The sequence below is a fragment of the Centrocercus urophasianus genome, unplaced genomic scaffold (assembly GCF_019232065.1).
Source record: "Centrocercus urophasianus isolate 14NV4802_14NV808 unplaced genomic scaffold, USGS_Curo_1.0 seq_1222, whole genome shotgun sequence".
NCBI classification, from domain to species: Eukaryota; Metazoa; Chordata; class Aves; order Galliformes; family Phasianidae; genus Centrocercus; species Centrocercus urophasianus.
This window is the reverse complement of record NW_024884390.1, coordinates 7,881-30,849: the sequence shown is the minus strand read 5'-3', so window position 1 is coordinate 30,849 and position 22,969 is coordinate 7,881. Positions and strand designations below refer to the sequence as shown.

General features: G+C 48.3%; 1 protein-coding gene across 5 annotated transcripts in view; it reads left to right on the top strand.

The window, feature by feature from the left end:
• LOC122156476 (disks large-associated protein 4-like) overlaps positions 1-20,452 on the top strand; it is a 39,839-nt gene extending 19,387 nt beyond the window's left edge. For 2 of the 5 annotated variants that reach the window (XM_042811220.1, XM_042811219.1), the window contains exons 2-7: positions 11,838-12,199; positions 13,609-13,700; positions 14,139-14,548; positions 16,256-16,347; positions 18,687-18,839; positions 19,630-20,452. In XM_042811220.1, the coding sequence (XP_042667154.1) occupies positions 11,838-12,199; positions 13,609-13,700; positions 14,139-14,548; positions 16,256-16,347; positions 18,687-18,839; positions 19,630-19,845 (1,325 nt within the window). In that variant the 3' untranslated portion in view covers positions 19,846-20,452. Of the gene's footprint in view, positions 1-4,261; positions 7,697-11,837; positions 12,200-13,608; positions 13,701-14,138; positions 14,549-16,255; positions 16,348-18,686; positions 18,840-19,618 lie in introns of those variants that run through there. The other 3 variants (XM_042811223.1, XM_042811221.1, XM_042811224.1) reach the window with 3 other exon arrangements.
• Positions 20,453-22,969: the final 2,517 nt, after the last annotated feature.

The following is a 22,969-nucleotide window of genomic DNA, read 5'->3' as shown; positions in this document are numbered from 1 at the left end:
TGCCAGTTCTGGTTGGCGCAGCAGCTAACTGCTATCAAATTTTAATGCTAATGGTGAAGGAGAACCTGATTATAGGAGGCCTTTTCTGCATGTTCATGTTGTGTATCTTTTAACTAATGCTGTATTAAACTGAATTACAATATGGAATAGTTTTCTCAACCTGGAAAGCTTGTCCTGTGCTTCAGCTAACAGAAGTTTCCCAGCAACTTTGACTTTGATTCTTCAGAATTAGCATAATGTTGCCACATCTTGGTTTGTACATTCTTAAGGCAGGAAATGGCTTCAATTGAATCTAAATATTAAAACCTGTTGAGATGATTATAGCTTTGACAATGTAAATCTTGAGTGCTGGCTGCCTGGCAGGAAATTTCTGAGCAAGAAGACCCTCCTGACTATTGTTTAGACTTTCTCAGGGTAGGTAAACATGGGGAGAAGTGTATCCAGGCCTGATGCCTTTCCCATCTCCCTTGCACGGAGGCTGTTGTCTGCTTGTCTGCTGACACATGTGCTTTCCCTGCCCCTGTGGGTACAGGGTGTGGTTTGTTTGGAGCTTACAAAGAATTCCTCATCTCTGGGTGTGGGGGGACTTTTTTCCATAATGTTCTGGCAAAACCATCTCTGCTGCTTTTCTGGTGGCACCACTGAATAGTTGCCATAGCCTAAAACAGCTGGAATTTCATCTTGTGTGAGCAGATGCCACCAAGTCCCCTTCTGGGGCTGGATAACATTTGGAACCCAGTAGCTGAATGCTGTGGAGAAAATCTTGAGGCAGAATAAAGTGACAGAGGATTTCTCCTCTTGCCTCAAGGTTTCTCGCCAGCATCGGTGACAATTTCTACCTGTTCTGTCTGCTGTCTGAGGTAGGCTGGAGGGCTGCTGCTCCTGGTAGTGAAGCCATCCCTGAGGAGTCCCACTTATACCAGGGGAGCAAACAAGAACCGAGATGTTTCTGTCACCAGTGCAGCCCTGTTCCTGTTATCGCAGTCTGCTGACAAGCTGCTGCTGGCTGCCATCAGCACTCTAAGCACCCTCTTAGCTGGTTCTTCTGTGAACAGCATTTAAATGGCACACTTAAAGTAATGGCAACCCATCCCTACTGATTCTAAAGCTGTCTGCTGGTGGGACCAAGACAGTACAGTAAAAGCTGCTGCACTGGGGACAACACTTGACTGCAGTTCCCCCAACGTCCTGCACCAGCTAGTGGCAATGTGCTTGGGTGCCCAGAAGCTCTAGGGGTGGCTCTGCCATGCTCCTGTAGCTGCAAAAAGTCCTGGACAACAAGTGGGATGGATGAAGAAGTGTGGGCAGTAAGGCAAGGGGGGGGGAAATCCTGCTGCTCTGTGCTGTGAGACCCCACCTGGAGTACTGTGTCCAGATGTGGAGTCCTCAGCACAGCAGAGACATGGAGCTGTTGGAGAGCATCCAGAGAAGAACCACAAAAATGATCCCAGGATGGAACACCTGTAAGTACAGACAGAGAGCTGGGGCTGTGCAGCATGGAGAGAAGGCTGTGAGGTGACCTGAGAGCAGCCTGTCAGTATCTAAAGGGGAGCGACAGGAAAGAAGAGGTCAGACTCTTCAGCAGGATCTGTGGTGACAGAACAAGATGGAAGGGTTTCAAGATCAAAGAGGATGGATTTAGGTTAGATATAAGTAAAGAGTCTTCTGCAGTGAGGGTGGTGAGGCACTGGAACAGGTTGCACAAAGATGTGGATGCCTCATCCGTGGAGACTTTAAGGTGAGCCTGGATCAGGCCCTTGGAAACCTGATGGAGCTGTGGTGTCCTTGTGCATTGCAGGGGAGCTGGGCTAGATGACTTTTAAAGATCCCTTCCAGCTCTAGAAATTCTGTGATTTATGGTGGGACTGGAGCATGTTCACTCATCCAAACAGGAGATACATGGGAAGTACTGCAGAGTAGCTATTGGTAATGTGCCAGATGGATGAATCCCTTTCCTAGCAGACAAGCAGTTGGGTTGTTGCACTTGGTGCTCTACTTACTGCCTGTACTTTGAAAGCTTGCAGTGTTCCTCATTTGATATGGGAATAAATGCTTCAGAATTACTTTTTTTTTTTTTTTTTTTTTTTTTTTTTGTACTTGAGAGGTCAGCAGATGCTAAAATAAGTCTGAATTGTCGAGCTTTGACATGGGCAGGAACAGACTTGGGTTAACATCCAGTCCCGTATGGGTTTTTAGCCATGTGTTTTTTGACTGGGTGTGACTTTGAGGAGGTGTTAAGATTCCCTGGATTCCTACAGTGGCATAGTTGAAAGCATCTGCAATGCAATCCTCTGATTGAGAGTGGTGTGTTATCGCTTAAAGCAAAGTGATGGCAAATGGAAAGGAATATTTGATATGATGCATAATCAGCTTGTGGGACCTATTTCTGCAGGGTATTCTAGAAACTGCTAGCTTGGAGGAAAAACTAATAAAATCTGCTTTCTTAAACACTGAAGATTAATGCTATTACTCTTGTTTCACTTACAAGTGGCTATAGCAGTGGATGAACAGAGGATGCTCACTGATTTCTTCTTAGAATAGCCTGACCCTGACTAGTGCAGCTTGACACTTCGTGGAGCATCAGTTGCTCCTGTAGCAGTAGGTAAGTTGACAGTGCTAGGTTAACATCCCCAGTGGAGAAGGGAAGCAGCCTGCAACATTGTGGCACTGGCTAATAATTTGTGTCTGGTTCACATTTGTGCCTCTAATTAATGTGTGCTGCCTTAGTCTCTCTATATAAAAGTTACAGTAGTGATGCTGAACACAGAGAGGCTCCAACATAACATGGTCAGTGCTCTGTGTAACATCACAGCAGCCAGCTCAGAACAGCACTCCTTGAAGTGCCTCTGGCTGTTCTGTCTGTGGCCTGGGATGGTCCTGCACAACTCTCACTCTTCACAAGGCCTCCCTAATGCATTTGGGGCTGCTGAGTCAAAGCTGCCCCAGATAAAAGCTGTAGTGGGAGGTCTGCACTAATGTTCTTCTAGCTCCTCAGTGAAGGAATCATCACTTCTGGATCACTGCAGTGTTCCTGTACAAGAAAGGAGGGATGGGGCTGCAGTAAGCACTGTTCCTGAGGGATATTCCTCATGGAAGGTAGGGCTCCAGGTGTCTTCAGTCACTTTCTCTCCTGCTTTGCAGCAGATCAGTGTGGTCTCTAACCTCCTGACTGACTGGTGATCTCAGCGCTAAGCTCTGCGTGTTTCTGCTCTGCACGGACAGTCACTGCGTGGGCACGTCCCAGGTTCTTTTGGGGGCAGGCACTCTGGCACGCTGAGGTGGGTGTGGGTGTGCAGCCATGCTGCGCTGGGTGATGCAGTGAACCCCGTGCTGTGGCACTGCTGCTCTCCCAGCCCCAGGTGCCTCCATGCCAATGTGCTCTCAGCTGCTTCTGCATCCCCTGGGCAAAAGCAGAGGAAGAACGGTGCATCTGAGTGTGGCTTCAGAGCCACGCTGAGCCTGTGTCCCTGTGGGATTCCACACACTTGTAGCATGGTTGTTTTGTTGTTTTTTTTTTTTTTTTTTTTTTTTTTTGTTTGGTGGGTCTAGGATGATGCTGGCTGTTCTGTAGCTGCTTGTTGACTTTTTCTGCACAGGCAGGCAGTTGGCTGCAATGTGATGGTGCTGTGGGCAGGAAGCACAACAGAAGCAGGAGCAGGGATGGAAGGTGGGTTTTCAGATATGGTGCTCCAGGCCCTTCATCATCTTTGTGGCCCTCTGCTGAACTCTTTCCAGGAAATTCCTGTCTTTTTTGTACTAGGGAGCCCAGAACTGGTCACAATACTCCAGGTAGGGGAGGGCTGTGCAGGTGGAGCCACGGCAGTGGGACCTGCAGGGCAGAATGAGCAACAGAAGGAATCGGATGGAGTGCCCACTGCCCAGCTGTATCAGACAAGCTGGCAGCATGGATACTTAGTCACCCCACTAAGTTGCTGCCCAGGAGCTCATCTAGGCACCGGTGACAGTTTTTAAGACTTTTGCTGCTTATTAGTGAATTAACAGCTTGAACATAAAATATTCCTGTACACTGCTACTCTGCCAGCTGGGTTGAAGAGCTGCCTGAGTCCACAATACAGATGGCAAGCTTGTTGGTGCAGGGCTGTGGAGCAGGGTGGAGTTGCATATAGCTGCTCTTTCTTGCTTTAAAAAGCCTGTGCTGAAATGACTTAGGGAGGGTGAGGAGAAGTTACAGTGTTGCTTCTAATACAAGTAGAAGCTCCAGTAACAGTTGCTGTAGATGTGTTTGGGAGGTCTGTGGCTTGCATTCTCTGCAGCATGTGTTGTCCTCACAGTAACATTAACTGTGCCCTGAAAGGAGGAGGTGACCAGATGGGTCAGAAGCCCAACTGTGAGAGATGCTGTATTTTTAAACCCCAGCATTCTTGGGTTGTGTCATCTGATGCCTCATGCCTCTCCTTAAATCCGTGACCTTCTGAAAGGCTTCCTTGCAAGAAAGGGGAGGAAAAAAAGCTGCTGTGCCCTGCCATCATAGCAGGTTTTGGTGTGTAAGTGCTTATTGTAACTTCTGAGTGTTGCTACAAAGTTTGAGTAGGAGCATCTCCAAAGTGCTCAAACCTGGTATGTTGAAAAATCCGAAGCTCCTTAAGGGGTCACAACCCTCAGCCTTTCTTTCCCTGGGTGAGTTTTCCATCTCCCTCTGCAGAGCACTGGGGCCTGGACATCCGGTCAGAAGTGGCCATTAAAGTGCCTTGCAGTCCTGAGTGGCAGTGCTGTGCCCTCCTGCCTGTCCATGCCTCACCTTGTGTGGCCCCTGGCCCAGCAGCACAGCTTCCCCTGACTGTTAACTCACTTCTCACCTGGGACCATCTCAGTCACAAATGAGCAGAGTACAGATGGTAGAACAGGCCATTTTGTGGTGAGCTTCTGGATGAAGGTTGTACCTTTAGTCAAGAAATACATAGCTAATACTCAAGGACAGCCTTTGGGTTCTGTATTTGCATGGTGGGGAGGAGCTCTTACTGTGGCTGTACTACTTTGAAGTTGCTCCCTTGCGTTCAAGATCCTTTTCCTGCAGATATGTTCATTTCTTTTGTTTCCATAATATTTAGGAACTTAATGTACCTAGTAATGGACAGGTAAATGCAAGGCAGCTGCTTGTGTCTTAATAACAGGCAGCAGATGAATAAATATGCCAGCCGAGCCCTGCAGATCTGCAAGAGTGCTGTGACCAAGATGGGTACTGAACTTTTTTTTGGTTGCAAGAGACATTTTTATAATAAAAGTGGAAAGTCCTGTGAACCAGAAGCAACAGGTGCTGGATCTCTGCTTGCTTGGCCAGCAACTGTTTTCCAAGCTAGGAAGCAAAGATGTGTTTGCACGTGACTTCATAATGTTGTAGCACTTATTAGCATGGCAGCACTTACTCTTTGTGATGAGGAGGATACAAGTGTTAGCTGCTTTGGCTGACTGCTGGCTCGGTTTTAAGGAAGTGGATATTTCTCTTGCCTTAAAGCTAAATGGATAGTTATTCTGGCAAAGAAATGTCAGGTTGTTGAAATGTAGAAGCCTACTACCCTGTAGTACCCTTGGGCAGCAGGAGGCTGTGGTGTGGATCAGGTATGTCTGGTATGATGGTGGGTGCTCCTGGGGAAAGCCTGCGTGACGTGTGGGAAGAATGGCCCTGTTAGTCCATCTGGCACGCTCACCTCACAGGTGAGTTACTGCTGTTGATGTAAGGTGGAAATAGTCAGTTCCCATATCTGCAGACCTGCCTTCCATTTCTGTTCCTGCTTCAATTGTGTTCCCTGACATTGTGATGCTGTCACATCTGGCTGGATGTGCTGGTGAAGCTGGTACTGTGTCCCAGGGCTGGCTTGAGGGGGTGCCCGTGCCTTTGGGGTTGATGGGGCAGTGGGCACCAGCACCAGACATCACTGTGTCTGTCCTGAAAGCAAGTATCTGTCCTCAGAATGGCAGTATAGTTGGTAGGGAGAGAAACGATGGCACCCAGCCAGCGGTGGGGCAGTGGCTGCTTTTTTGTGGCTGTCATTGCATGTGTGCAAGCAAGCTGCTCGGTGTGCTGCCCTACTTGGAGAGCTGTGCTTTGCCTGGGGGCTGAGGATGAGGAAGTTGATAGGAGGGGAATGAGAGCTTGGATTTCTCTGGCCTCCTTCAGACCAATCCTACATGCAGCCAGAGTCCATGGACTCAAGCAGGAGGTGTCATGTGCAACTGGTGGTGCTTCCTTCCTGGCATCTACAGTTACAGTGAGCAAAGCTGGAGGGGCTGGCTTGGTGCTGAAGATGTTGGTTTTGATTATCTGAGAGCTTCAGAGGGCCTGGGCTGGTCACAACGCAGGTCTTGATAGGCACATTCAGTTTCCAAGGAAGCAACACAGGCTGGAGTGCAGCAAGAGCAGGCATGGATGACCTACTCTGTAGTTAAATTGGGGGAAACTTCTGGAATGGTTGCCTTCATCCTTATAAGAGACTTTTAACTTCTTAAACTGGGAATATTGTACTGCTGTGACAAAGAAGCCTGGGATGTTCCTAGAGCATGTGAAACATAACTTTGTGTTGCAAGTACCAAGTGAGAGCCAGCTAGGAAAAATGCCTTCCTAGACATGTTTTAGAACAGAGGATGCCTTGTGGGAGCTGTGACAGCAGGTGGCTGTCTTGGCTGGAGTGATGGTGAAATAGTTCAGAATTTTTACTGTAAAGGAAAAAGGCTCTTTTATGCATGTCAAGAGCAAGAAGGGATCTAAAGAAAGCACTGGACTGGTTCTTGATGAAGATGGTCACTTAACAGGTAGGCATGAGGAAACAGAAGTCCCTTCTGTCTGTCCAGTTGTATTGCTTCCAGTAGCAATTGTTAGGGGGAATCATTTTTCCTTGGACATCCTACAAACAAGGCATCCTGTGGGTCGCTATAGCTTCAGTCTTGTGTTGTGCAAGTTCATGGAAATCAGAGGTTAGGCTGTTTGGAATGTGACTGTTCTGGTATTGTTTGCTGTTAAAAGCTACCTGTAAATATGCCCCTTAAACAAGTCTGGAGATGTGACCAAAATGCAACTTAGGGCTGTTCTTGTTTGCTGCATTATTATTGGGAAGCTTCATTTAAAAGGCAAAGGAGTTTGTCTTGTAGTGGGAGAGATTATTTTGGCGTGTGTTGCCTTATGCAAGGGATGTCATTTCTTCAGATTTTTCTATGGAGAAAGAGGATGCATAGGGCACAAAAGTGGTTAGCTATTTGAGCTCTATTAATACACCTCACCTTCACAACCGATTGTGACTTGGAGATTTTAATTCAGTAAAATTGAGGATGGTGTGATTAGGTCTTTAAAGCCATGGGGATTGACAAGGAATACCACTGGTCTATGTTGAATCGACCGGAGCAACAAAATAATTGCACTTTGTGCCAGACACACACCAGCGGCGTTAGTGTTTAAATCTAGACCCAAATACCTTGGCTATGATCTTGGCAGTGCTGCGGGTACTGAGCAGGTAAGTTCAGCTTGTGTTTGAACAGGGGCCTCTCAAGGCTGCAGTGGATTTAATATTCTTTTCTGACTCCTGTGCTTTGGTCTTTCAAGAAGCAATTGCCCAGTTCAGAAGGAGAGGATCCCAGTACGCCCAGCTGCTTTAAGGGTCAGAGCAGCCCTCCAGGTTAACGCTCTGAATCTGAAGCTCTTTTGCCTGAAGTCAGTGGGTGCTGCCCAAGGCCATGCGAGCAGCAGGTAATGCCATTTGGAAGATGCAAATTTTGAAACATGCTGCTTTCTAAAAACAATTGCGCAAGGAAGGCTATAAACAGACAGCCCTCCCCTGGCCCATCAATCATCCACGGCAGTTGTAAATTCTAATGACTTCCTTAAATAAGCTGTAGGAGATCCTATGGGTGGAAAGGGTCTGGTGCTGCAGAGCTGGAGGCTTAACCAAAGCTTCCCTACCTCTTGTTCTTCAGCGCCTTTTTGCAGTGTTGGTTGATACTCACAAATTTGAGTGGTGCTGACAAACAGCAGAGTAAAATGTGTACCTGCTCCACTGCCCTCCTGGGCTGCAGCTCCGTTTTGCATCACAAACTGAAACAGCAATGTAGTAGGCTGTGACCTGCATTGGGTCAGGAGCTGCTCACTGCTGGGGCTGACCAGTGGCACGAGGCATGCTGCTGCCTGGTTGGTTCATAACGTTTCCCCCGCAGAAATAGCACAACGCACTTGGCTTCCTCAGGGCTTCTTAACTCTTCCCACAGACACAAGAAACGCTGAAATTTCGTATTTGCGTTGAGGGAGAAGGACTGCTTGTTACAGGTCGGTTTATCCTGCATGGCTTTTGAAGCCCATTTTAGGTTAGGTTTAGGTTCATTGTGGTTTCTGGCTTTGCAGTGGAAAGTCCCCGCCTTATGATTGCAGAGGGTTTCAGTGGGATTAATTCGTAACTGCACTCATCGAAGCACTCTTAGCTTTCCAAGGCTCCAGGTCTTCATGCATTCCTTCCACTTGCATGGGCTTTTAGAGCTGTAGGCTCTTAAGAAGTCGCAGGCATCTCTTTGACCATGCATTAGTCAGTGGGGCATTTTGTTGCTGCACAGTAGGGTTCCTTTTTAGCAAAATCTGTGCTCTTCAGCTGAGCATCTCCTGGAACAAGAAGTTGCTGCTTTGCTCTGTATACACAGCATTGCAAACAGTATTATTGCTTATAAGTGAGTGGAAAGCTGAATTTGTGTAACTGACCCTTAACACCACCTGTCTTCCCTAAGAAATCTGCCTTTTTTTTTGCCTCTGCTGATGTGCTGCACTCCCCTTGTTTTGCCTAGCTGCAGTATTCGATATCAGATAGCAGCTGATTTATTCTCTTAATTACAGTACTGCCCTGTGGGCATAAACAGCAGCTGGGAAACCCAAGCTGTGCTGCTTGAAAACACAGCAGCAGAAGTGCCAAAGCAGTCAGTGCCATCAGCTCTGCCCTGTGTGGTGTGATCTGCCCAAGGCTCACTGCTGGCTGGAGGGGGGCACCGTGAGGCTGGGCACAGTGTTGGAGGAACTGAGAGGATGTATGATGTAAGGAGAAGAGGGCTATGGGAGGCAGGCTTTCTCTTCTGCCCTTTTTGGGTAGTTTTGGCTTGTCCTGGTTAATAGCTGCCTCAGTTCCTGGTACAGTGACATGTGGCATTGTGAGCATCCTGTGTTTGGTGGTGTAGCCTACTTTGTGTAAAGGGGCTTTTCCTCTTGCTTCATTCAGTCTGATCGTCCTACAGTGCTCTGCTGGATTGAACTGTACAGGCTGGGTGTAAGACTTGGCCCAGAAATTGGTGTAACAATCTATGATGTTCCTGTATCAGGATAGCTTTGCTGAGGTGCCTGGGCAGAGTCCTTACCTGTGGGGTGCTCCATGGCTCCCTTTTCCCTGCCCAGGAGAGCTGCTGCTGACCATGCTCACATGAGAAGTGCTTCACCCATCTAGCATTGTGACCAGATAGTTGTAGCCAATACCTGTCCTGAGAGGTTTGAGCAGGTGAACATCTGTAACAAGTGAAGTTCTAACGTGGCCAAATCTGTAGTGCACCCGAGGAGATTTGCAGTAGGGAACTTGGGGAGAGAGGCAGCAGTTATGCAGTGTCTGGTGCTTTGACCTCCTGGTTTGTAAGTCTGCACGGTGCTGAGAAGCATTGCTGTGGGCAGAGGCCATGCTGCAGTTCAGCCTGCGCTTGTGCAAGTGCTGCCATTGAATCTGATACCTCTGCTGAACTCAGCGTCCTGGGTTCAAGGTTGACTTGCTTGGAGATGCTAAACAGTTCTGATCTGATGCTGCTTTGAGCATCTGCACATGTCCTGCTGCTGTCCTGGTGCGTGAGCTTGTGCCCTGCAAAGGATGGGGGTGGTGTGGGGCTGGCAAGCTGGAAGCAAATGCTGGTGTGATTACAGCCAGCAGCTGGCAGTGCCCTGGCAGGACAGCAGCGCACTGTTTATGTGACCAATCAAGAACTGGCTGAAGGATGTGTGTAGCTGTGTTTTGGCATGTAAATGTGAGAAGTTGCTACACTTGTCTGACCTTTTAGGAAATCACTGTGGGTGGCTTTTCAAGAGCCTAATATGTTCCTGTTCTGGCAGGACGTACAGCAGCTCCAGGCTTGGGCTGTCCTGAGCAGTTTACACAGCTTGTGTCACCATAAGGAATAGCAGCAGGAACAGGTCAAGCTGAAAAACTGCCCAGTGCCCATACAAAGTAGTTTGTCTGAATATTTTTCAGCTGTGTGCTTCCCAACTGTATGGCCCTCGTGGCTGCAGGAGGGACCTGTGTCAAAAGGGATGTGAGGGCTGGGGTGAGCTGGCAGGAGAGCTCTGGTGGCGTCCAGGTCACTGCTCACTCTGTATTCAGTCTGTGCATTGGGGCAGGAGGGAACTGGTATTGATTTGCCTTTCTGAGCTCCTCTAGGGCTTCATTTTCCTGCAGCAGTTGGGACCATTAGCTGTGCAAACACTTGTGGGAACATGGGTCTCCTCTGTAACCCCTTTCTTTTAGCTCCTTTGAAATAGAGCTTCTAGCCATTAATAAAGGTACCTGTGGAGTGTGTAAATAGCCCATGATGCAAAATGCATTGCTATGCAATTGTCTGCAAGCGGTATGGCCACATGCCTGGGGCACACAGAGTGGCATGCAGGGACATTCCTAGGGAGAAAAAAGGAGGAGCTGTGGGTCTTAGTTGCCTGAAACACCCCTTCCCACATGGGTACTCAGGTGTAGTGGAAGAATGGTTTGGGATGACACGGCTTGCTAGACCAGAGATGGAACAAAGGCAGGGTTTGGGTGACTGGGGGAGGAATAAAACTAAGGTGAAAAGAGGGGTGAGGGGATGATGGGGGCCAGGTGCGTGCCATGCTTGCTAGCTCTGCCCTGCCCAGCACGGTCTGTGCGGTTCATATGAAAATCCTGACCTGGGTGAGGGCTTTGTGCTCCCCACATCGTGGGATGAGGCTGCAGGGGGCTGCAGCAAGGCCAGATCACAGTGTCCTCGTGTCCAGGGGCAATGACTGTGTGATTGCTGGGAAAGGTTGAGCTGGTGAGTAGGGGATGCAGGCTGGGAGCAGGGCAAGTGGGTCTGCAGGGCCTTCAGCGTTTGGCTTGTGTCCCCAAACTGAGGAGCCCCCAGTGCAGACGGGCAGTGGGCAGGCAGAGGTGGCTCAGCTGCTGGAGGACCTTCCTTGATGAGGCTGGTGCTGATGTCTTTTGGGGACTTTCTTCTGATCTGTGTGTCTGACATTGTGTGCCTATGTGTCTGTGGCTGTGTGTGTATCTCCATTGCTGTGTGGAGCAGCACAGCCTCACCTCTCTGGCTATTAGATCTGGTGTGATGTATTTTCCTGTAATGTACAGCAGCTAGATTTTTATATTCTTACATCTAATAAATTTTATGGCTTCTTTCCATTTTTATAGGAAAAAACACCACCCTGGTCCAGATACTGAAAGTTGTCAACTGATGGGACAAAGAGCTGAGACACTTGGCTGTACTAGGACACTAAAACATAGGGCTTAGCCAAAAAGAGTTCCCTCAGCTTGGAGACTTACACCTGCCAAACCTTGTAGCAGTCTTGGGAGGCTTCTCTGTACCTCTTCTCCATTACTACTAGCCTTTCACACATCATGGTATTTCTTTTAACTTCTTTTGCAAGCTAGCTCTGGCTCTGCCTTCTGCTTCCCATTATGCTTTGGTTTGGGTTACTCGGTATGAGCTGCTGGCTGTAGGCTGTCTCTGCATTTCTGCCTTCAGCTTCTGGTTGGAGACTCCTCTTGGATGTTGTGACTGACCTGCTTTTTCTTTCTTTCACTGTATCTGTCTGCCTCTTCTATTCTTCATTCTCCCCACCTCCATCACTGCAGGTTCATCATGCCTAGTGGCATATAAAAAGACTCCACCTCCTGTCCCACCTCGGACCACATCAAAGCCGTTCATCTCTGTCACTGTGCAGAGCAGCACTGAATCGGCACAGGACACCTACCTGGACAGCCAGGACCACAAGAGCGAGGTGACCAGCCAGTCGGGACTGAGCAATTCTTCAGACAGCTTAGACAGCACCAGGACACCCAGCGTTACGAGGGGCAGCATCGTGACTCCAGCGAGAGACACTCCAGAGCTACCGCAGAAAAATGCAACTTTGAAAAGCGACAAAGGGACTCTGACGAGTGAAGAGCCCAAAGTGGAGAACGTCCCCAAAAGAAAACTGTCATCTATAGGAATACAAGTATGGAGCAGTTTGTTCTTCTTTGTGTCCTAAGGAATGTCTTTAACCCATCTATTTAGCACGTGTGTTTTGTGTGACCAGGTGTGCATCTGAACCCACTCAGAATAGCTTGTTATACTAACTTCCATGTTCCTGGGGGGAGGTAGGGCAGAAGCTTTCTGTAACAGACCTTATAAGAGACTGACAAGCTATTTCAGTTTGAAATATTTCATGAATCGGGGGACCTATGAACTGAGTGGGTCTCTCTAAGAGGCGTTCTGGTGCTAGTAAACCTGCACTGATCCCGTGCTCTGCTCCCACTCCTTAGTGTCAGTCTGTTCCTTGTCCTTTGTGGTTCTTGGGACAAATTTCTTAGGAGTGATGGGCCCCTCTACTTGCTATCTGCTGCAGTGTGATGTGCAGAGCTCTAGGCAGATGGGAGTGCTTCTTGGTGGCCTCTGCTCCCCTGGGCTGCCTGGCAGTGCCAGCAGGTTGCTGCTGTTCCTGCTGGAAACATTTAACTCTATGGAAACTAATGGAAATAAGTTGTTTGTTCTGTAGGCAAAAGAGAACCCACTGAGTAGCATAAACCTGTGCTTTATTCAGCTAATATTGTCACCTGCAATTGCATTCCTTGTGGGCAGATTTCCTGGGCACAGGTGGCTGGTCCCTGCAAACAGCAATTCTGTCCCAAACTGCTGGCTTAATGTTGCAAGTTATAGACTGCAGACAGGAATGTGAGCACTTCAGCAAGTCCAGATCAGGAGCTGGGCTTTGCAGGTCACCATGTGTGTACTGAACAAGTTCTCCATGGCTTTACACTGGGATTTGCTGACCAGTTAGGTACGCAGCTCAGCAAAGGCTTCCCTGTGTGACTGGTGGGGCAAAGCATGTGTTAACAGCCATGAGCAAGAAAAGTTGTGTTGGAGAGGCTGACTTCATTCCTCTTCCTTTCCTGAGTTTGTTCCTGTGCCACCTGTCTACCCCCTGGATTTCCTTCCTGAAACCTTCTAAGCCTTTTATCCAGAGCTATGGAGAGTGTCAGTCCCTGGAAAAGAGGAAGCTAGGCTTTGCTGTCAGTCTTAATTGGATTGTGAAGCTCGTGGCCTTTGCCCATGTCAGGTGCCACGTGCAGCTGCTCCCCTGGGGACATGCAGCCCTTTCCCAGCCAGTGCCATGCAAACAGCAGATGGCAGAGCCGGGTGCGCTCAGAGCAGGTGCCTGGCAGCAGCCCAGTGGGGTACAGCCCTGATGCTCAAGTGGAGGCAAATTGATGCAGCAGCCTGGCACCTCTCCTAACACAACTCTGCAGTTGGTGTGTGCTGTCTGCATGCTGTGTGTGCGTGTGTGGACTCCTCCTGTCTACTAATGTGAATTCCAGCAGCAAGTTCTTGTGTCTGTTTTTGTCTGTATTTCTTTTGTTTAATAAGGTTGACTGCCTTCAGCCAGTGGTCAAAGAGGAGCCTCCTCCACCAGTCACCAAATTCCAGTCCATCGGGGTTCAGGTAGAAGACGAGTGGCGGTAAGTGAAAGACTCGGGCTTTTGTAATTCTTACTCCTTTCTTCTAAATTGCTCTTTCCCATTTCTTAGATCACCTTCTCCCCTTATTCTAATACGAATGGTGTTGAGTGGGGGCCCGTGGATAGCTTTTCCTCCCCAGTACACACCTGCTGCAAACAGCACTTAGTCTGCAAACAGACAAATCAGTGGCAGGTTGAAATAAATAAAATAGTCCAAGATGTAATCAGAATTGTGCATCAGTCCTCTCATCTGAATGGCCTATTGCAGTAAGCAGGCAACCTTACGATTTTGTCTGTCCGAATGTGTACTGTGTTTGTGTGTGAGAAGGGGAAGAGGAGGCTCAACTGCAGGCATAATAAGCAAATGTCTTTAATGGTTAGTTGTTGACCAGACAGGTTGAGTTCTGCTATTTAATATGTTTGGGTTTGATCTCTCCAGAAACAGCCACTCTCGCAGTATGTCCTCCAAACAGGATACAGACTCTGACACGCAGGAACCCAACAACTCTAGCTGTAAATCATCTGAGAGAAGCGTTGCTGAGTGCCCCCAACACAACAACTCTGTTGGTGTTGATACCAGTGCCAGGCAACCAGCCAAGCCCTCACAGATTAAGAGAAACCTCTCCTATGGAGACAACACTGACCCAGCCCTGGAGCCTTCCTCTCTCCCTCCTCCTGACCCTTGGCTTGAGACATCATCTGCCTCGCCATCGGAACCCACGCAGCCCGGAGCCTGCCGGCGGGATGGGTTCTGGTTTCTGAAGCTGCTGCAGGCAGAAACAGAGCGGTTAGAGGGCTGGTGCCGCCAGATGGACCAGGAGACCAAAGAGAACAATCTCTCTGAAGAAGGTAGGTGCTGCCAGCCTCTGGACACAATGCTGGAGCAGCCCAGTAGCTCCTCCTTTAAGAATTAAAGCAGAGTACTGGACTGGCTTTCTGTGGTTAAATTGCTGATCTCCCACAGGGTCACAGTGGAACCTGGAGGTGAGTATGCAGCAAGGAACAGTTTGTCCTTGGGAAGGACAGGAAGGATAAGGCAACTTGCTTTAGCAAATGGGGTAAGAAATAACGCAGTTGAGAAGATTTCAGAAGCTGCCATCATCCATTAAGAAGTCAAAGCAGCTAAAAGCTTGACTAGGTTGTTTTCAGAGAGGCTGAGAGCTTTCTCCCTGGCCACTCTGTTTTGATTAAGTGCACAAGTAAAAGTTTACCTGGTGGTGGAGTGGAAGGCACCATAACTGTGTGCCTGTGTGATCTGGCTTGTCTTCATGGCAGAGAGTAGGTTTCTTTGTAGGGGAACATCTCACTGAATTCCTGTGAAGTATACCAAAGTCACATACACAGGAAACACAAGGGCACTTGATTTTACTGGGCTCAGTCACAGCTGGACTTGTTCCATTATTTTCAAATGAATTGGCAAAAGCTCTGCTGCTTACAGTGGTAATCATGCTTAGGTGTGTACTGAGTGACAGAACCAAGTACCTAGGCTGCAAGGAGCACAATTTCGAGGCCTGTTTATACCCAAGAAAGGTGAAATGGTGGTGAGGTTTAGTTATAGCTTGCTGTCACTGCTGGGGGCATTTGATCTCTAACCGTATCACACTGTGATGCTGCACTGGCTCCTGAGCTGGACAGTCAGTGCTGGGGCTCTGCACACTTCAGAGGGACAGAGCATGTCATGTTGCTCTTGCTCTGCTTGTGGCAACAGTGCCTTGGTATGAAGAGACACAGATTGATGTGATGTTAGATCTGTGACCTTAAGAGCAATCTCCTAGTAGGTTTTGTAACGAAGAATGTGGTGGGTATAAAAAAAAAAAAAAAAAAAAAGCCCTGCTTATGTCTGTCCAGTCAAGCACAGATCTATAAAGATTCAGAACTGATTTGGGAGAACTGCATCAGGCTAGGGAGAAGGAAGCAGATCATTCCACATGTGCTCATTATGTATTTGTGTGCTCCATGAGTCTCTCATCCCTGCCTTTGCAAGGGAAAAGCCCATATTTAGCACTTTTCCATAATCAACCAGAAGAATGTTGCTATGCTCAGAGGCTCCTTGGAGGCCCACTAAGAGCAGCATAAAGCCCTGGGTTTTAAAAGCATTGTGATTAAAAACACTTGCCTGACAGTATTTTAATCCATTCCGGTAAATAGAGATTGGAGACTGTTCTATCGAGAAGCAAGGGACATTGCTGCTTTTCCTTTGTCCATGGGCAGAAGAGCAGGCAATGATGATCTGTGAGCAGGTGCCAGCTTCAACTCCTCTGGCTGGGCTTGCAGCCCATCACACGAGCCACAGGGTACTTCCTGCAAGCTCTGTTGCCATGATCTTCTTCTGTTGTCCTGCTTCTGACCTGCTCTAGATAGAAGGAGCAAGGATGGATGGCAAAGCCAACCACAGACTGTAGTTTCAGTGCATCTTTGTTGCCTGAGAGTAGTTAGTTCTTAACAGATCTCCGTAACTGCTAATGATTATTTCTTGCTCCAGGAATGCCTGAGTTTGTTGCTGCACTTATGGACTGTTCAATTAAGCCCTTTCTTTTCTTTTCCACCCTCTAATAGTCTTAGGAAAAGTCCTGAGTGCAGTGGGCAGTGCACAGCTACTAATGTCACAGAAGTTCCAGCAATTCCATGGCCTCTGTGAACAAAACTTGGTGAGTCTGGTTTTATTTCTGCCTCTTTCTGGGAGTGAAATACAGCTGCTTCAGCAGCACAACAGGAATATTGTTATGCTGACAGCAGTACAGAGCAAAGCCAGAGCGGCTGTAGCCTACAACCTGACCGCTGTGCTGTGATGGATTTGTGCTGTTTCCAAATAGCAGGTGAGCAGTGGGTGGCTGAACAGGCAGTTCTTAGCTGTGCTCTGCTCAGGGATGAATATTTGCAGTTTGTTTTCGTGCTTGTGTGGCACAGAGAAATTCTCTTCAACTGCCATTCAGGCACACTAAAGGGCACCTGCAGAGTCTCTTGTAGGTCTGATGTCATGTAGCCATTCTGCTGTGTGTCCTGGAAACCACTTCTTTGTTGCTTCTAAAGGACATTTTGAGGTGAAACACAGATTTTTACCAAATGGGGGGTTGTTTGAAAAGCACATTGTTTTCCAAAGATGCTTACTTTGCATGTAGATAATGTGGATGGTAGGGCTGTCCCAGCACAGTTGTCTCTGATTAATCACAAAACGTGGCTTGAATCAGATCTCTTCAAATTAATGCGAAGGTTTGCCTTGCTGAGCTAACTTGAGGATGGGTGGGAATCTAGGATTTGGGGGTTGTCTCTTTCCTCTCAAGGTTTTGGGTTTTGCAGAATTCTTGAGATGTATTCCCCTTTACTTGCAAAAAACTTAGAGAAGCTCGGGAAGAAGAAGGATGTGAATGTTCCCTTGCAGATCTTGGAACATGGCTGAGAGAAGAGCAACAGCAACACCAGCAGCCAGGCTTTCAGCAATATTCTGTGTTGAAATTTTCCTTTGACACATTGTGCTGAGTTGCTTTGATTTAATCCTGTGCTTTCCTGAGACAGTGAAGGCCTATATTGGCAGTTTAGGTGCCTGAGAATTAGGGAATTTCTGTTTTTAATGGGGGCAAATTTACTTTAGCTCCTTTAAAATTTTTTTCAGAAGTTACAATGATGAAGTGCTGGTTCTGCTGCCCAGCAAAATGTGGGTGCTCCATCCCTGGGGGTGCCCAAGACCATGGCTGGGCCCTGGGCAGCCTGAGCTGAGGTAGGGCAGCCAGCCCACAGCAGGAGTGGGGATGGGGATTGTAGGGTCCCTGCCAGCCCAAGCCCTTCTACAATTCTATGAATCTATAAGCAAGTCTAAGAAATCACAAAATCAAAGGGGTTGGAAGGCTTCTCTGGAGTTTCCTGGTCCCACCCCACACTTAGAGCAGGTCATGCAGGAAAGCATCCGGGTGGGTTTGGATATGTCCAGAGAAGGAGACGCCACCTCCTGTGCACAGCCTGTGCCAGGGCTCAGGTACCCTCGCTGTAGAGAAATTTCTCCTTGTGCTCAGACAGAACTTCCTGTGCTCCAGTTCCCACCTGTTGCCCCTTCTCCTGTCACTGCACACCACGGAAAGGGCCTGGCCCCATTTGAGTTCCTCACTTTAGATACTCATAGATTTTCTGCCTCCCCCCCAGTCTCAGTTATCTCTTCCCCAGGCTGAACAGCCCCAGCAATCTCAGTCTTTTGTCATACATCGTACAGGGATGCTTCAGGCCCTGGAGATCTTTACGGCCCCCTGCTGGACTCTTTCTAGGACATCCTTGTCTTTTGTGAACTGAGGCACCCAAAACAACACAGAACTTCAGATTTGGCCTCAGCAGGGCAGAGGGAAGAACCACCTCCCTCACTCTGTTGGCCATGCACCCTAATATACCACTGGCCTTCTTGGCCACTGGGGCACACTGTTGGCTCATGGGCAAAGTGCTGGCCATCAGAGAACACCCAGGTCCTTCACCACAGAGCTTCTTTCCAGCAGGTCATCCCCTAACTGTACTGATACTTTCAGATGTGTAGCAAAGTAGTTTTGCCTGTGAAAACACTGGCATGCAAGCTTTCCAGCTGTCAGCTGTGGTTTGCATTGTGCTGTATCAGTTTCTATTATTCCATTCCCTTAAGTTATGATCTATGTACTTTAAAAAAAAAAAGTGTTGTAGTTCTGAATTGCATGCCAGAGATCTTCAGTTGGAGGTTGTTGCTGAGGGATTAGACTTAACCAGGGATGCCATGAGGAGAAAGGTGCTGTTGCCTTCTGCTGCAGAGTACCTTTTAGGATTATTTTTCAGTCTCCAATATAAGGAATTCCGTCAGGATCTTTTCTTCCTGATTGCTGCAAGAAAAACTTCTGTCTGTAAATGATGGCCTCATGCCTGTGCCTACTTAGGGCTGAAGTTTCTTAAGGGGTTTTCGAGGCTTCAGTCATTAGAAAAGAGTAAATGTAAGCTGTACAGGCATATTCTTTATGATGTATTTTTATGCCTTCCCTTGTAGAACCCTAATGCCAATCCCAGACCCACAGCCCAGGACCTAGCTGGGTTTTGGGACCTCCTGCAGTTGTCCATTGAAGACATCAGCATGAAATTTGATGAGCTGTACCACCTGAAAGCTAACAGCTGGCAATTGGCAGAGACACCGGAGAGAAAGGTGAGCGTGGGGCAGTTCAGAGCGGTGAGAGCGCTTCACAGATACTTCCAGTATGATATCTACTCCTGTCTGCAAACAGAAGATCTCTAGGATGTTCACTACCTTCTATTTCTGCAGCATAATCCCTCCATGCAATCTACCTGCCTGTGATAATAGTTCTGGCACTTGCACTAATGAGATTGTATTGTTAATCAGCCATCCTCCCAGTGCGTGCTTTCACGGCCTCTTGAGTAATAGCGGAAGCAATTTTTACAAGAGGAAGATGGGGAGAGTGTTGTACACTCAAAGCAGTGATGCAGAGGCCTCTAGTGTTACAAGCACTGCATAAGTACTGGTGCCTGGGTGGTATAAAAAGCATCTGCTGGAGCCTTTGGAAATCCAGGGAAGGCTGCAGCTCAGGGCCACCCTGTCTGACCACATATGAGGGGAAGAAAGAATGCTATGGCTATGGGCAGTGCAGCGTATTAGGGTTTTGCAGTTTCAGATGATGTTCAGTCTTTGTGCTGTGCTGTGCTCTGACTTACAACTGGGCCACAGATAAAGCTAGAAAAAAAGAAACCCAGTCCATATCATGAAAAGCAAAATAGTCCTTTTTTATTTCATAAGAAGTAGAGAGCTTATTTTATCAAGAATGTCTTGCTCTGGAACTGTTCCTACCTCTTGCACTTGTCACTCATAACCTTGTTTCTTAGCTCTTCGGGCCTCGAGAGTCCCCACCATAGCAGGGAGCAAACTTCTGTATGTGCATTTTTATTTTATGTTTGGGTTTTTCCTTACTGTCTCCCTAAAGGAAGAGAAGAAACCACCCCCTCCAGTGCCAAAGAAGCCAGCAAAGTCCAAATCCCAACTGAACCGGGACAAAGCCTCTGATTCAGACAAGCAGCGCCAGGAAGCTCGCAAGCGTCTCATGGCAGCCAAGCGCGCTGCCTCTGTGCGGCAGAACTCGGCCACGGAGAGTGCAGACAGCATCGAGATCTACGTCCCCGAGGCACAGACACGCCTTTGAGCGAAGGGGCAGAGGAAGGAACCGTGTGGTTTTTATAAGTCATTAAAAAGGGAAAAGAAAAAAAAAGGTTCTCTCTAAACTAGTGTGATTTATTCAGTCTAGAGACAATGAGCCATCCTTGAAAAGGGCTCCTGAGTTGGCTTTTTCTCTCAGCTTTAAGTAATGAAGATTTTAAACATAAAAAGAAAAAAAAGAAAAAAAAATACCCCTCATTTTCTCACTGGCTGTGGTGTTGCTGAATGGACTGAACAGACTCCTGGAACCTCCAGCCCCTCAACTTGGAACTTCAATCTTTTTACTTGTTCTAACTAATGAGAATTATTAGCCTGTTTACAAGAAGAGGACAACAAAACATGAAGCCTTGAGCACTTGCCATGCTGTGTTTTTCTTCCTCCTTAGTTCTGTTCTTCCTTCTCATCCTTTATTTTTCCCCCTTCTGCACCCTTTCTCCTTCCCTCTGCATGGCTTTGTTTACTGTGTTAGAAATAACCTCTCTTCCACAGAGCTCCTGAAGAGAACACCTATTCAGTGTGTACTACTGTTGCACTCTGCTAGCAAGCAGCCTTTCTTGGTTTTCTTTTTTGTTCTCCTTTTGATGGGGATAGGGGGTGGGGGAAGGATGGGTGGGCAGGGTCAGGGCATTGGGTTCGTATTCCTGTTTTAATGAAGTGAGAGGATGACAGGATCTGTGGAATGTAATGCAGAGTTGCTGAAATGCAGCCTGAAAGCAAACGTGCAATAAGCTGGCAAAGGGGGCAGTGATGGTTCTTGGCTGGCAGTGCCCTACCCCAGGCACAGGAGGGGAGCTGAAGGACCACAGAGCAACTACAGACACAATCCACACATGCTTCACTTTGAGTTTTATTTCTATGCCCCCTCACCCCCAAAATTATATCCCGAGTTGCTTGTTAGAAAGAAGCTGCTAAACACTGAGGGACCTGTTTCAAAGTGGGCTGGGGCAGGGGAGGGCGGGGTGTGTGTGCTGGTGTTTCAGGGTGGAAGGACTGGGTTTTGTACAAAAAGGAAGGCAGGGGTGGCTAAAGGAAGGCTGCCTGCCTGTATGTATGTGTACATATGCACATATACACTTAGTAGTACCTGTACATTTAATTCATACACACGTATACATGCCCATACACAGTGCAGATTAGAAGCACCTTTGAGAGGATGGGCATATGTATAGCATATATTTTTACATGTACTATATCTAGATGTGTGTAAAAGTGTGTGTAAAAATATATACCCTGTGTGTAATCAGATGACTATTTTTTCCTTATCTCCCTGCTCTTTGGGTAGAGAAAGGATTGCTAAGTATTTTTTAGCCCATTTTCCCCTTTGTAGGCTCCTTTTCAGTTTGGCTTCTTGAAGCCAGAGCTGTCACGACCCAATTCTTTGCCACCCCCTTAAAATAAGCATTTGGTCCTATTCTGAGTGATCTTGCTGGGGACTTTTTTTGTTGTTGTTGTTCACTTGCTTGAATGAGTTGGGAGATGGTCTGCTACTTTCATGGGGGTGGGGGTGGAATCCCAAAGAAGTTTCAGCGAGGGTGTTGGTGATCCAGAAGGCAAAAAAATAAATAAAAGTGAAACCTTGAACGATGTTTGAGTCAGCATTCTGTACTGACCAGTGGGGTGCATGTGTGTGCTTTTGGAGATGCCTTCATAGTCATACAACGAAAGTATATTTCCATCAAAGTTTGGCTGTAAAGTAACATACTCAACTTTGTGCCTAGAGAGACTCACTTGGCGATTACACCATTGGGTTTCTGGGGCGGGCTGGGAAGCTTCTGCATTTTTTGAGATCTCTAGCACTGAAATTGGGAAGACAAGTGAGGCGAAGGGCGTTTGTGTGATATAGCGCTTCTCAAGAGAGCTGAGGCTGCTGCTCGGGGTGGGCATGCAACTGCACCGTGCTGAGAACGCTCTGTCTGCCTGCGAGGCGACGGCCTTTCTTCCTCTGCCCCTCAGCAGGTACCTGCAGGCTCCGGGCATAGCCAGCTGCATCTGCCCCAGAGAGGCCCACAGCTGGGCCTCAACACTCACTGCTGGGAGGCGCCCCTGGGCACGCAGCAGGCAGACGCAGGGTAGCAGCTCTGTCAGCCGTGCAGCCACTCTGCTGCACTGGGCTGCGCTGTGCTGTGCTGTGCTTCACTGCATGCCCTGCTGTGCAGCGCTGTGCTGTGCTGTGCTGCATGCCCTGCTGTGCTGTGCTGCATGCCCTGCTGTGCTGTGTGCCCTGGTGTGCTGCACTGTGCTGTGCAGTGCTGTGCTGTGCAGTGCTGTGCTATGCAGTGCTGCGCTGCACTGTGCTTTACAGTGCTGTGCTGTGCAGTGCTGTTCTGTACTGTGCAGTGCTGTGCAGTGCTGCGCTGTGCTGTGAAGTGCTGCGCTGTGCAGTGCTGCACTGTGCTGTGCAGTGCTGTGCTGTGCAGTGCTGTGCTGTGCTGCACTGTGCTGCACTGTGCAGTGCTTTGCTGTGCAGTGCTGTGCTGTGCAGGACTGCACTGTGCTGTGCAGTGCTGCACTGTGCAATGCTGTGCGGTGCTGTGCTGTGCAGTGCGGGCAGCCATGGAGGCACATCAGGCTGTGCGCTTTGCACTGCACTCATCCCGGGGCCTGGGGGCTCTGCGCTTAATTTCTACAGCTCGATAAATGCATATCTGTGTAAAGCTATATGCGTGTACATAGAAATAGAGAAAAGTAGATAAATAAGACGTTCATACATGTCTATAAACACGCTTCTGTACGACTATTTCTTTACCTGCAGCCACCTTCGCGTCCGAGCGCTTCACGGTGCGAAGAAGGAGCGCAGCCAATCACAGTGCTGCCTCAGAACACGTGGGCGTGGGGTGTGAAGAATGGCCGCCGGCCAATCACAGAGCAGTGTGACGTTTAACAAAATGGCTGCTCCCGCCATAAAATGGCGGTCAAAACAAAATGGCTGCTCCCGTGTATGAGGGGGGAGGGTTTTCCGTGCTCCGTATAATTTCGGGTAATCTGATGAGGGGCCGCCGGACCCGCCAGCCAATGACAACAGACAACATGAAGGAAACCGGGGAGGAACCTCCGGGAAAAGTGGCCGCTGAGACGGCTGGAAAAGGCGGGACTTCCGCCGCCTGCTGAGG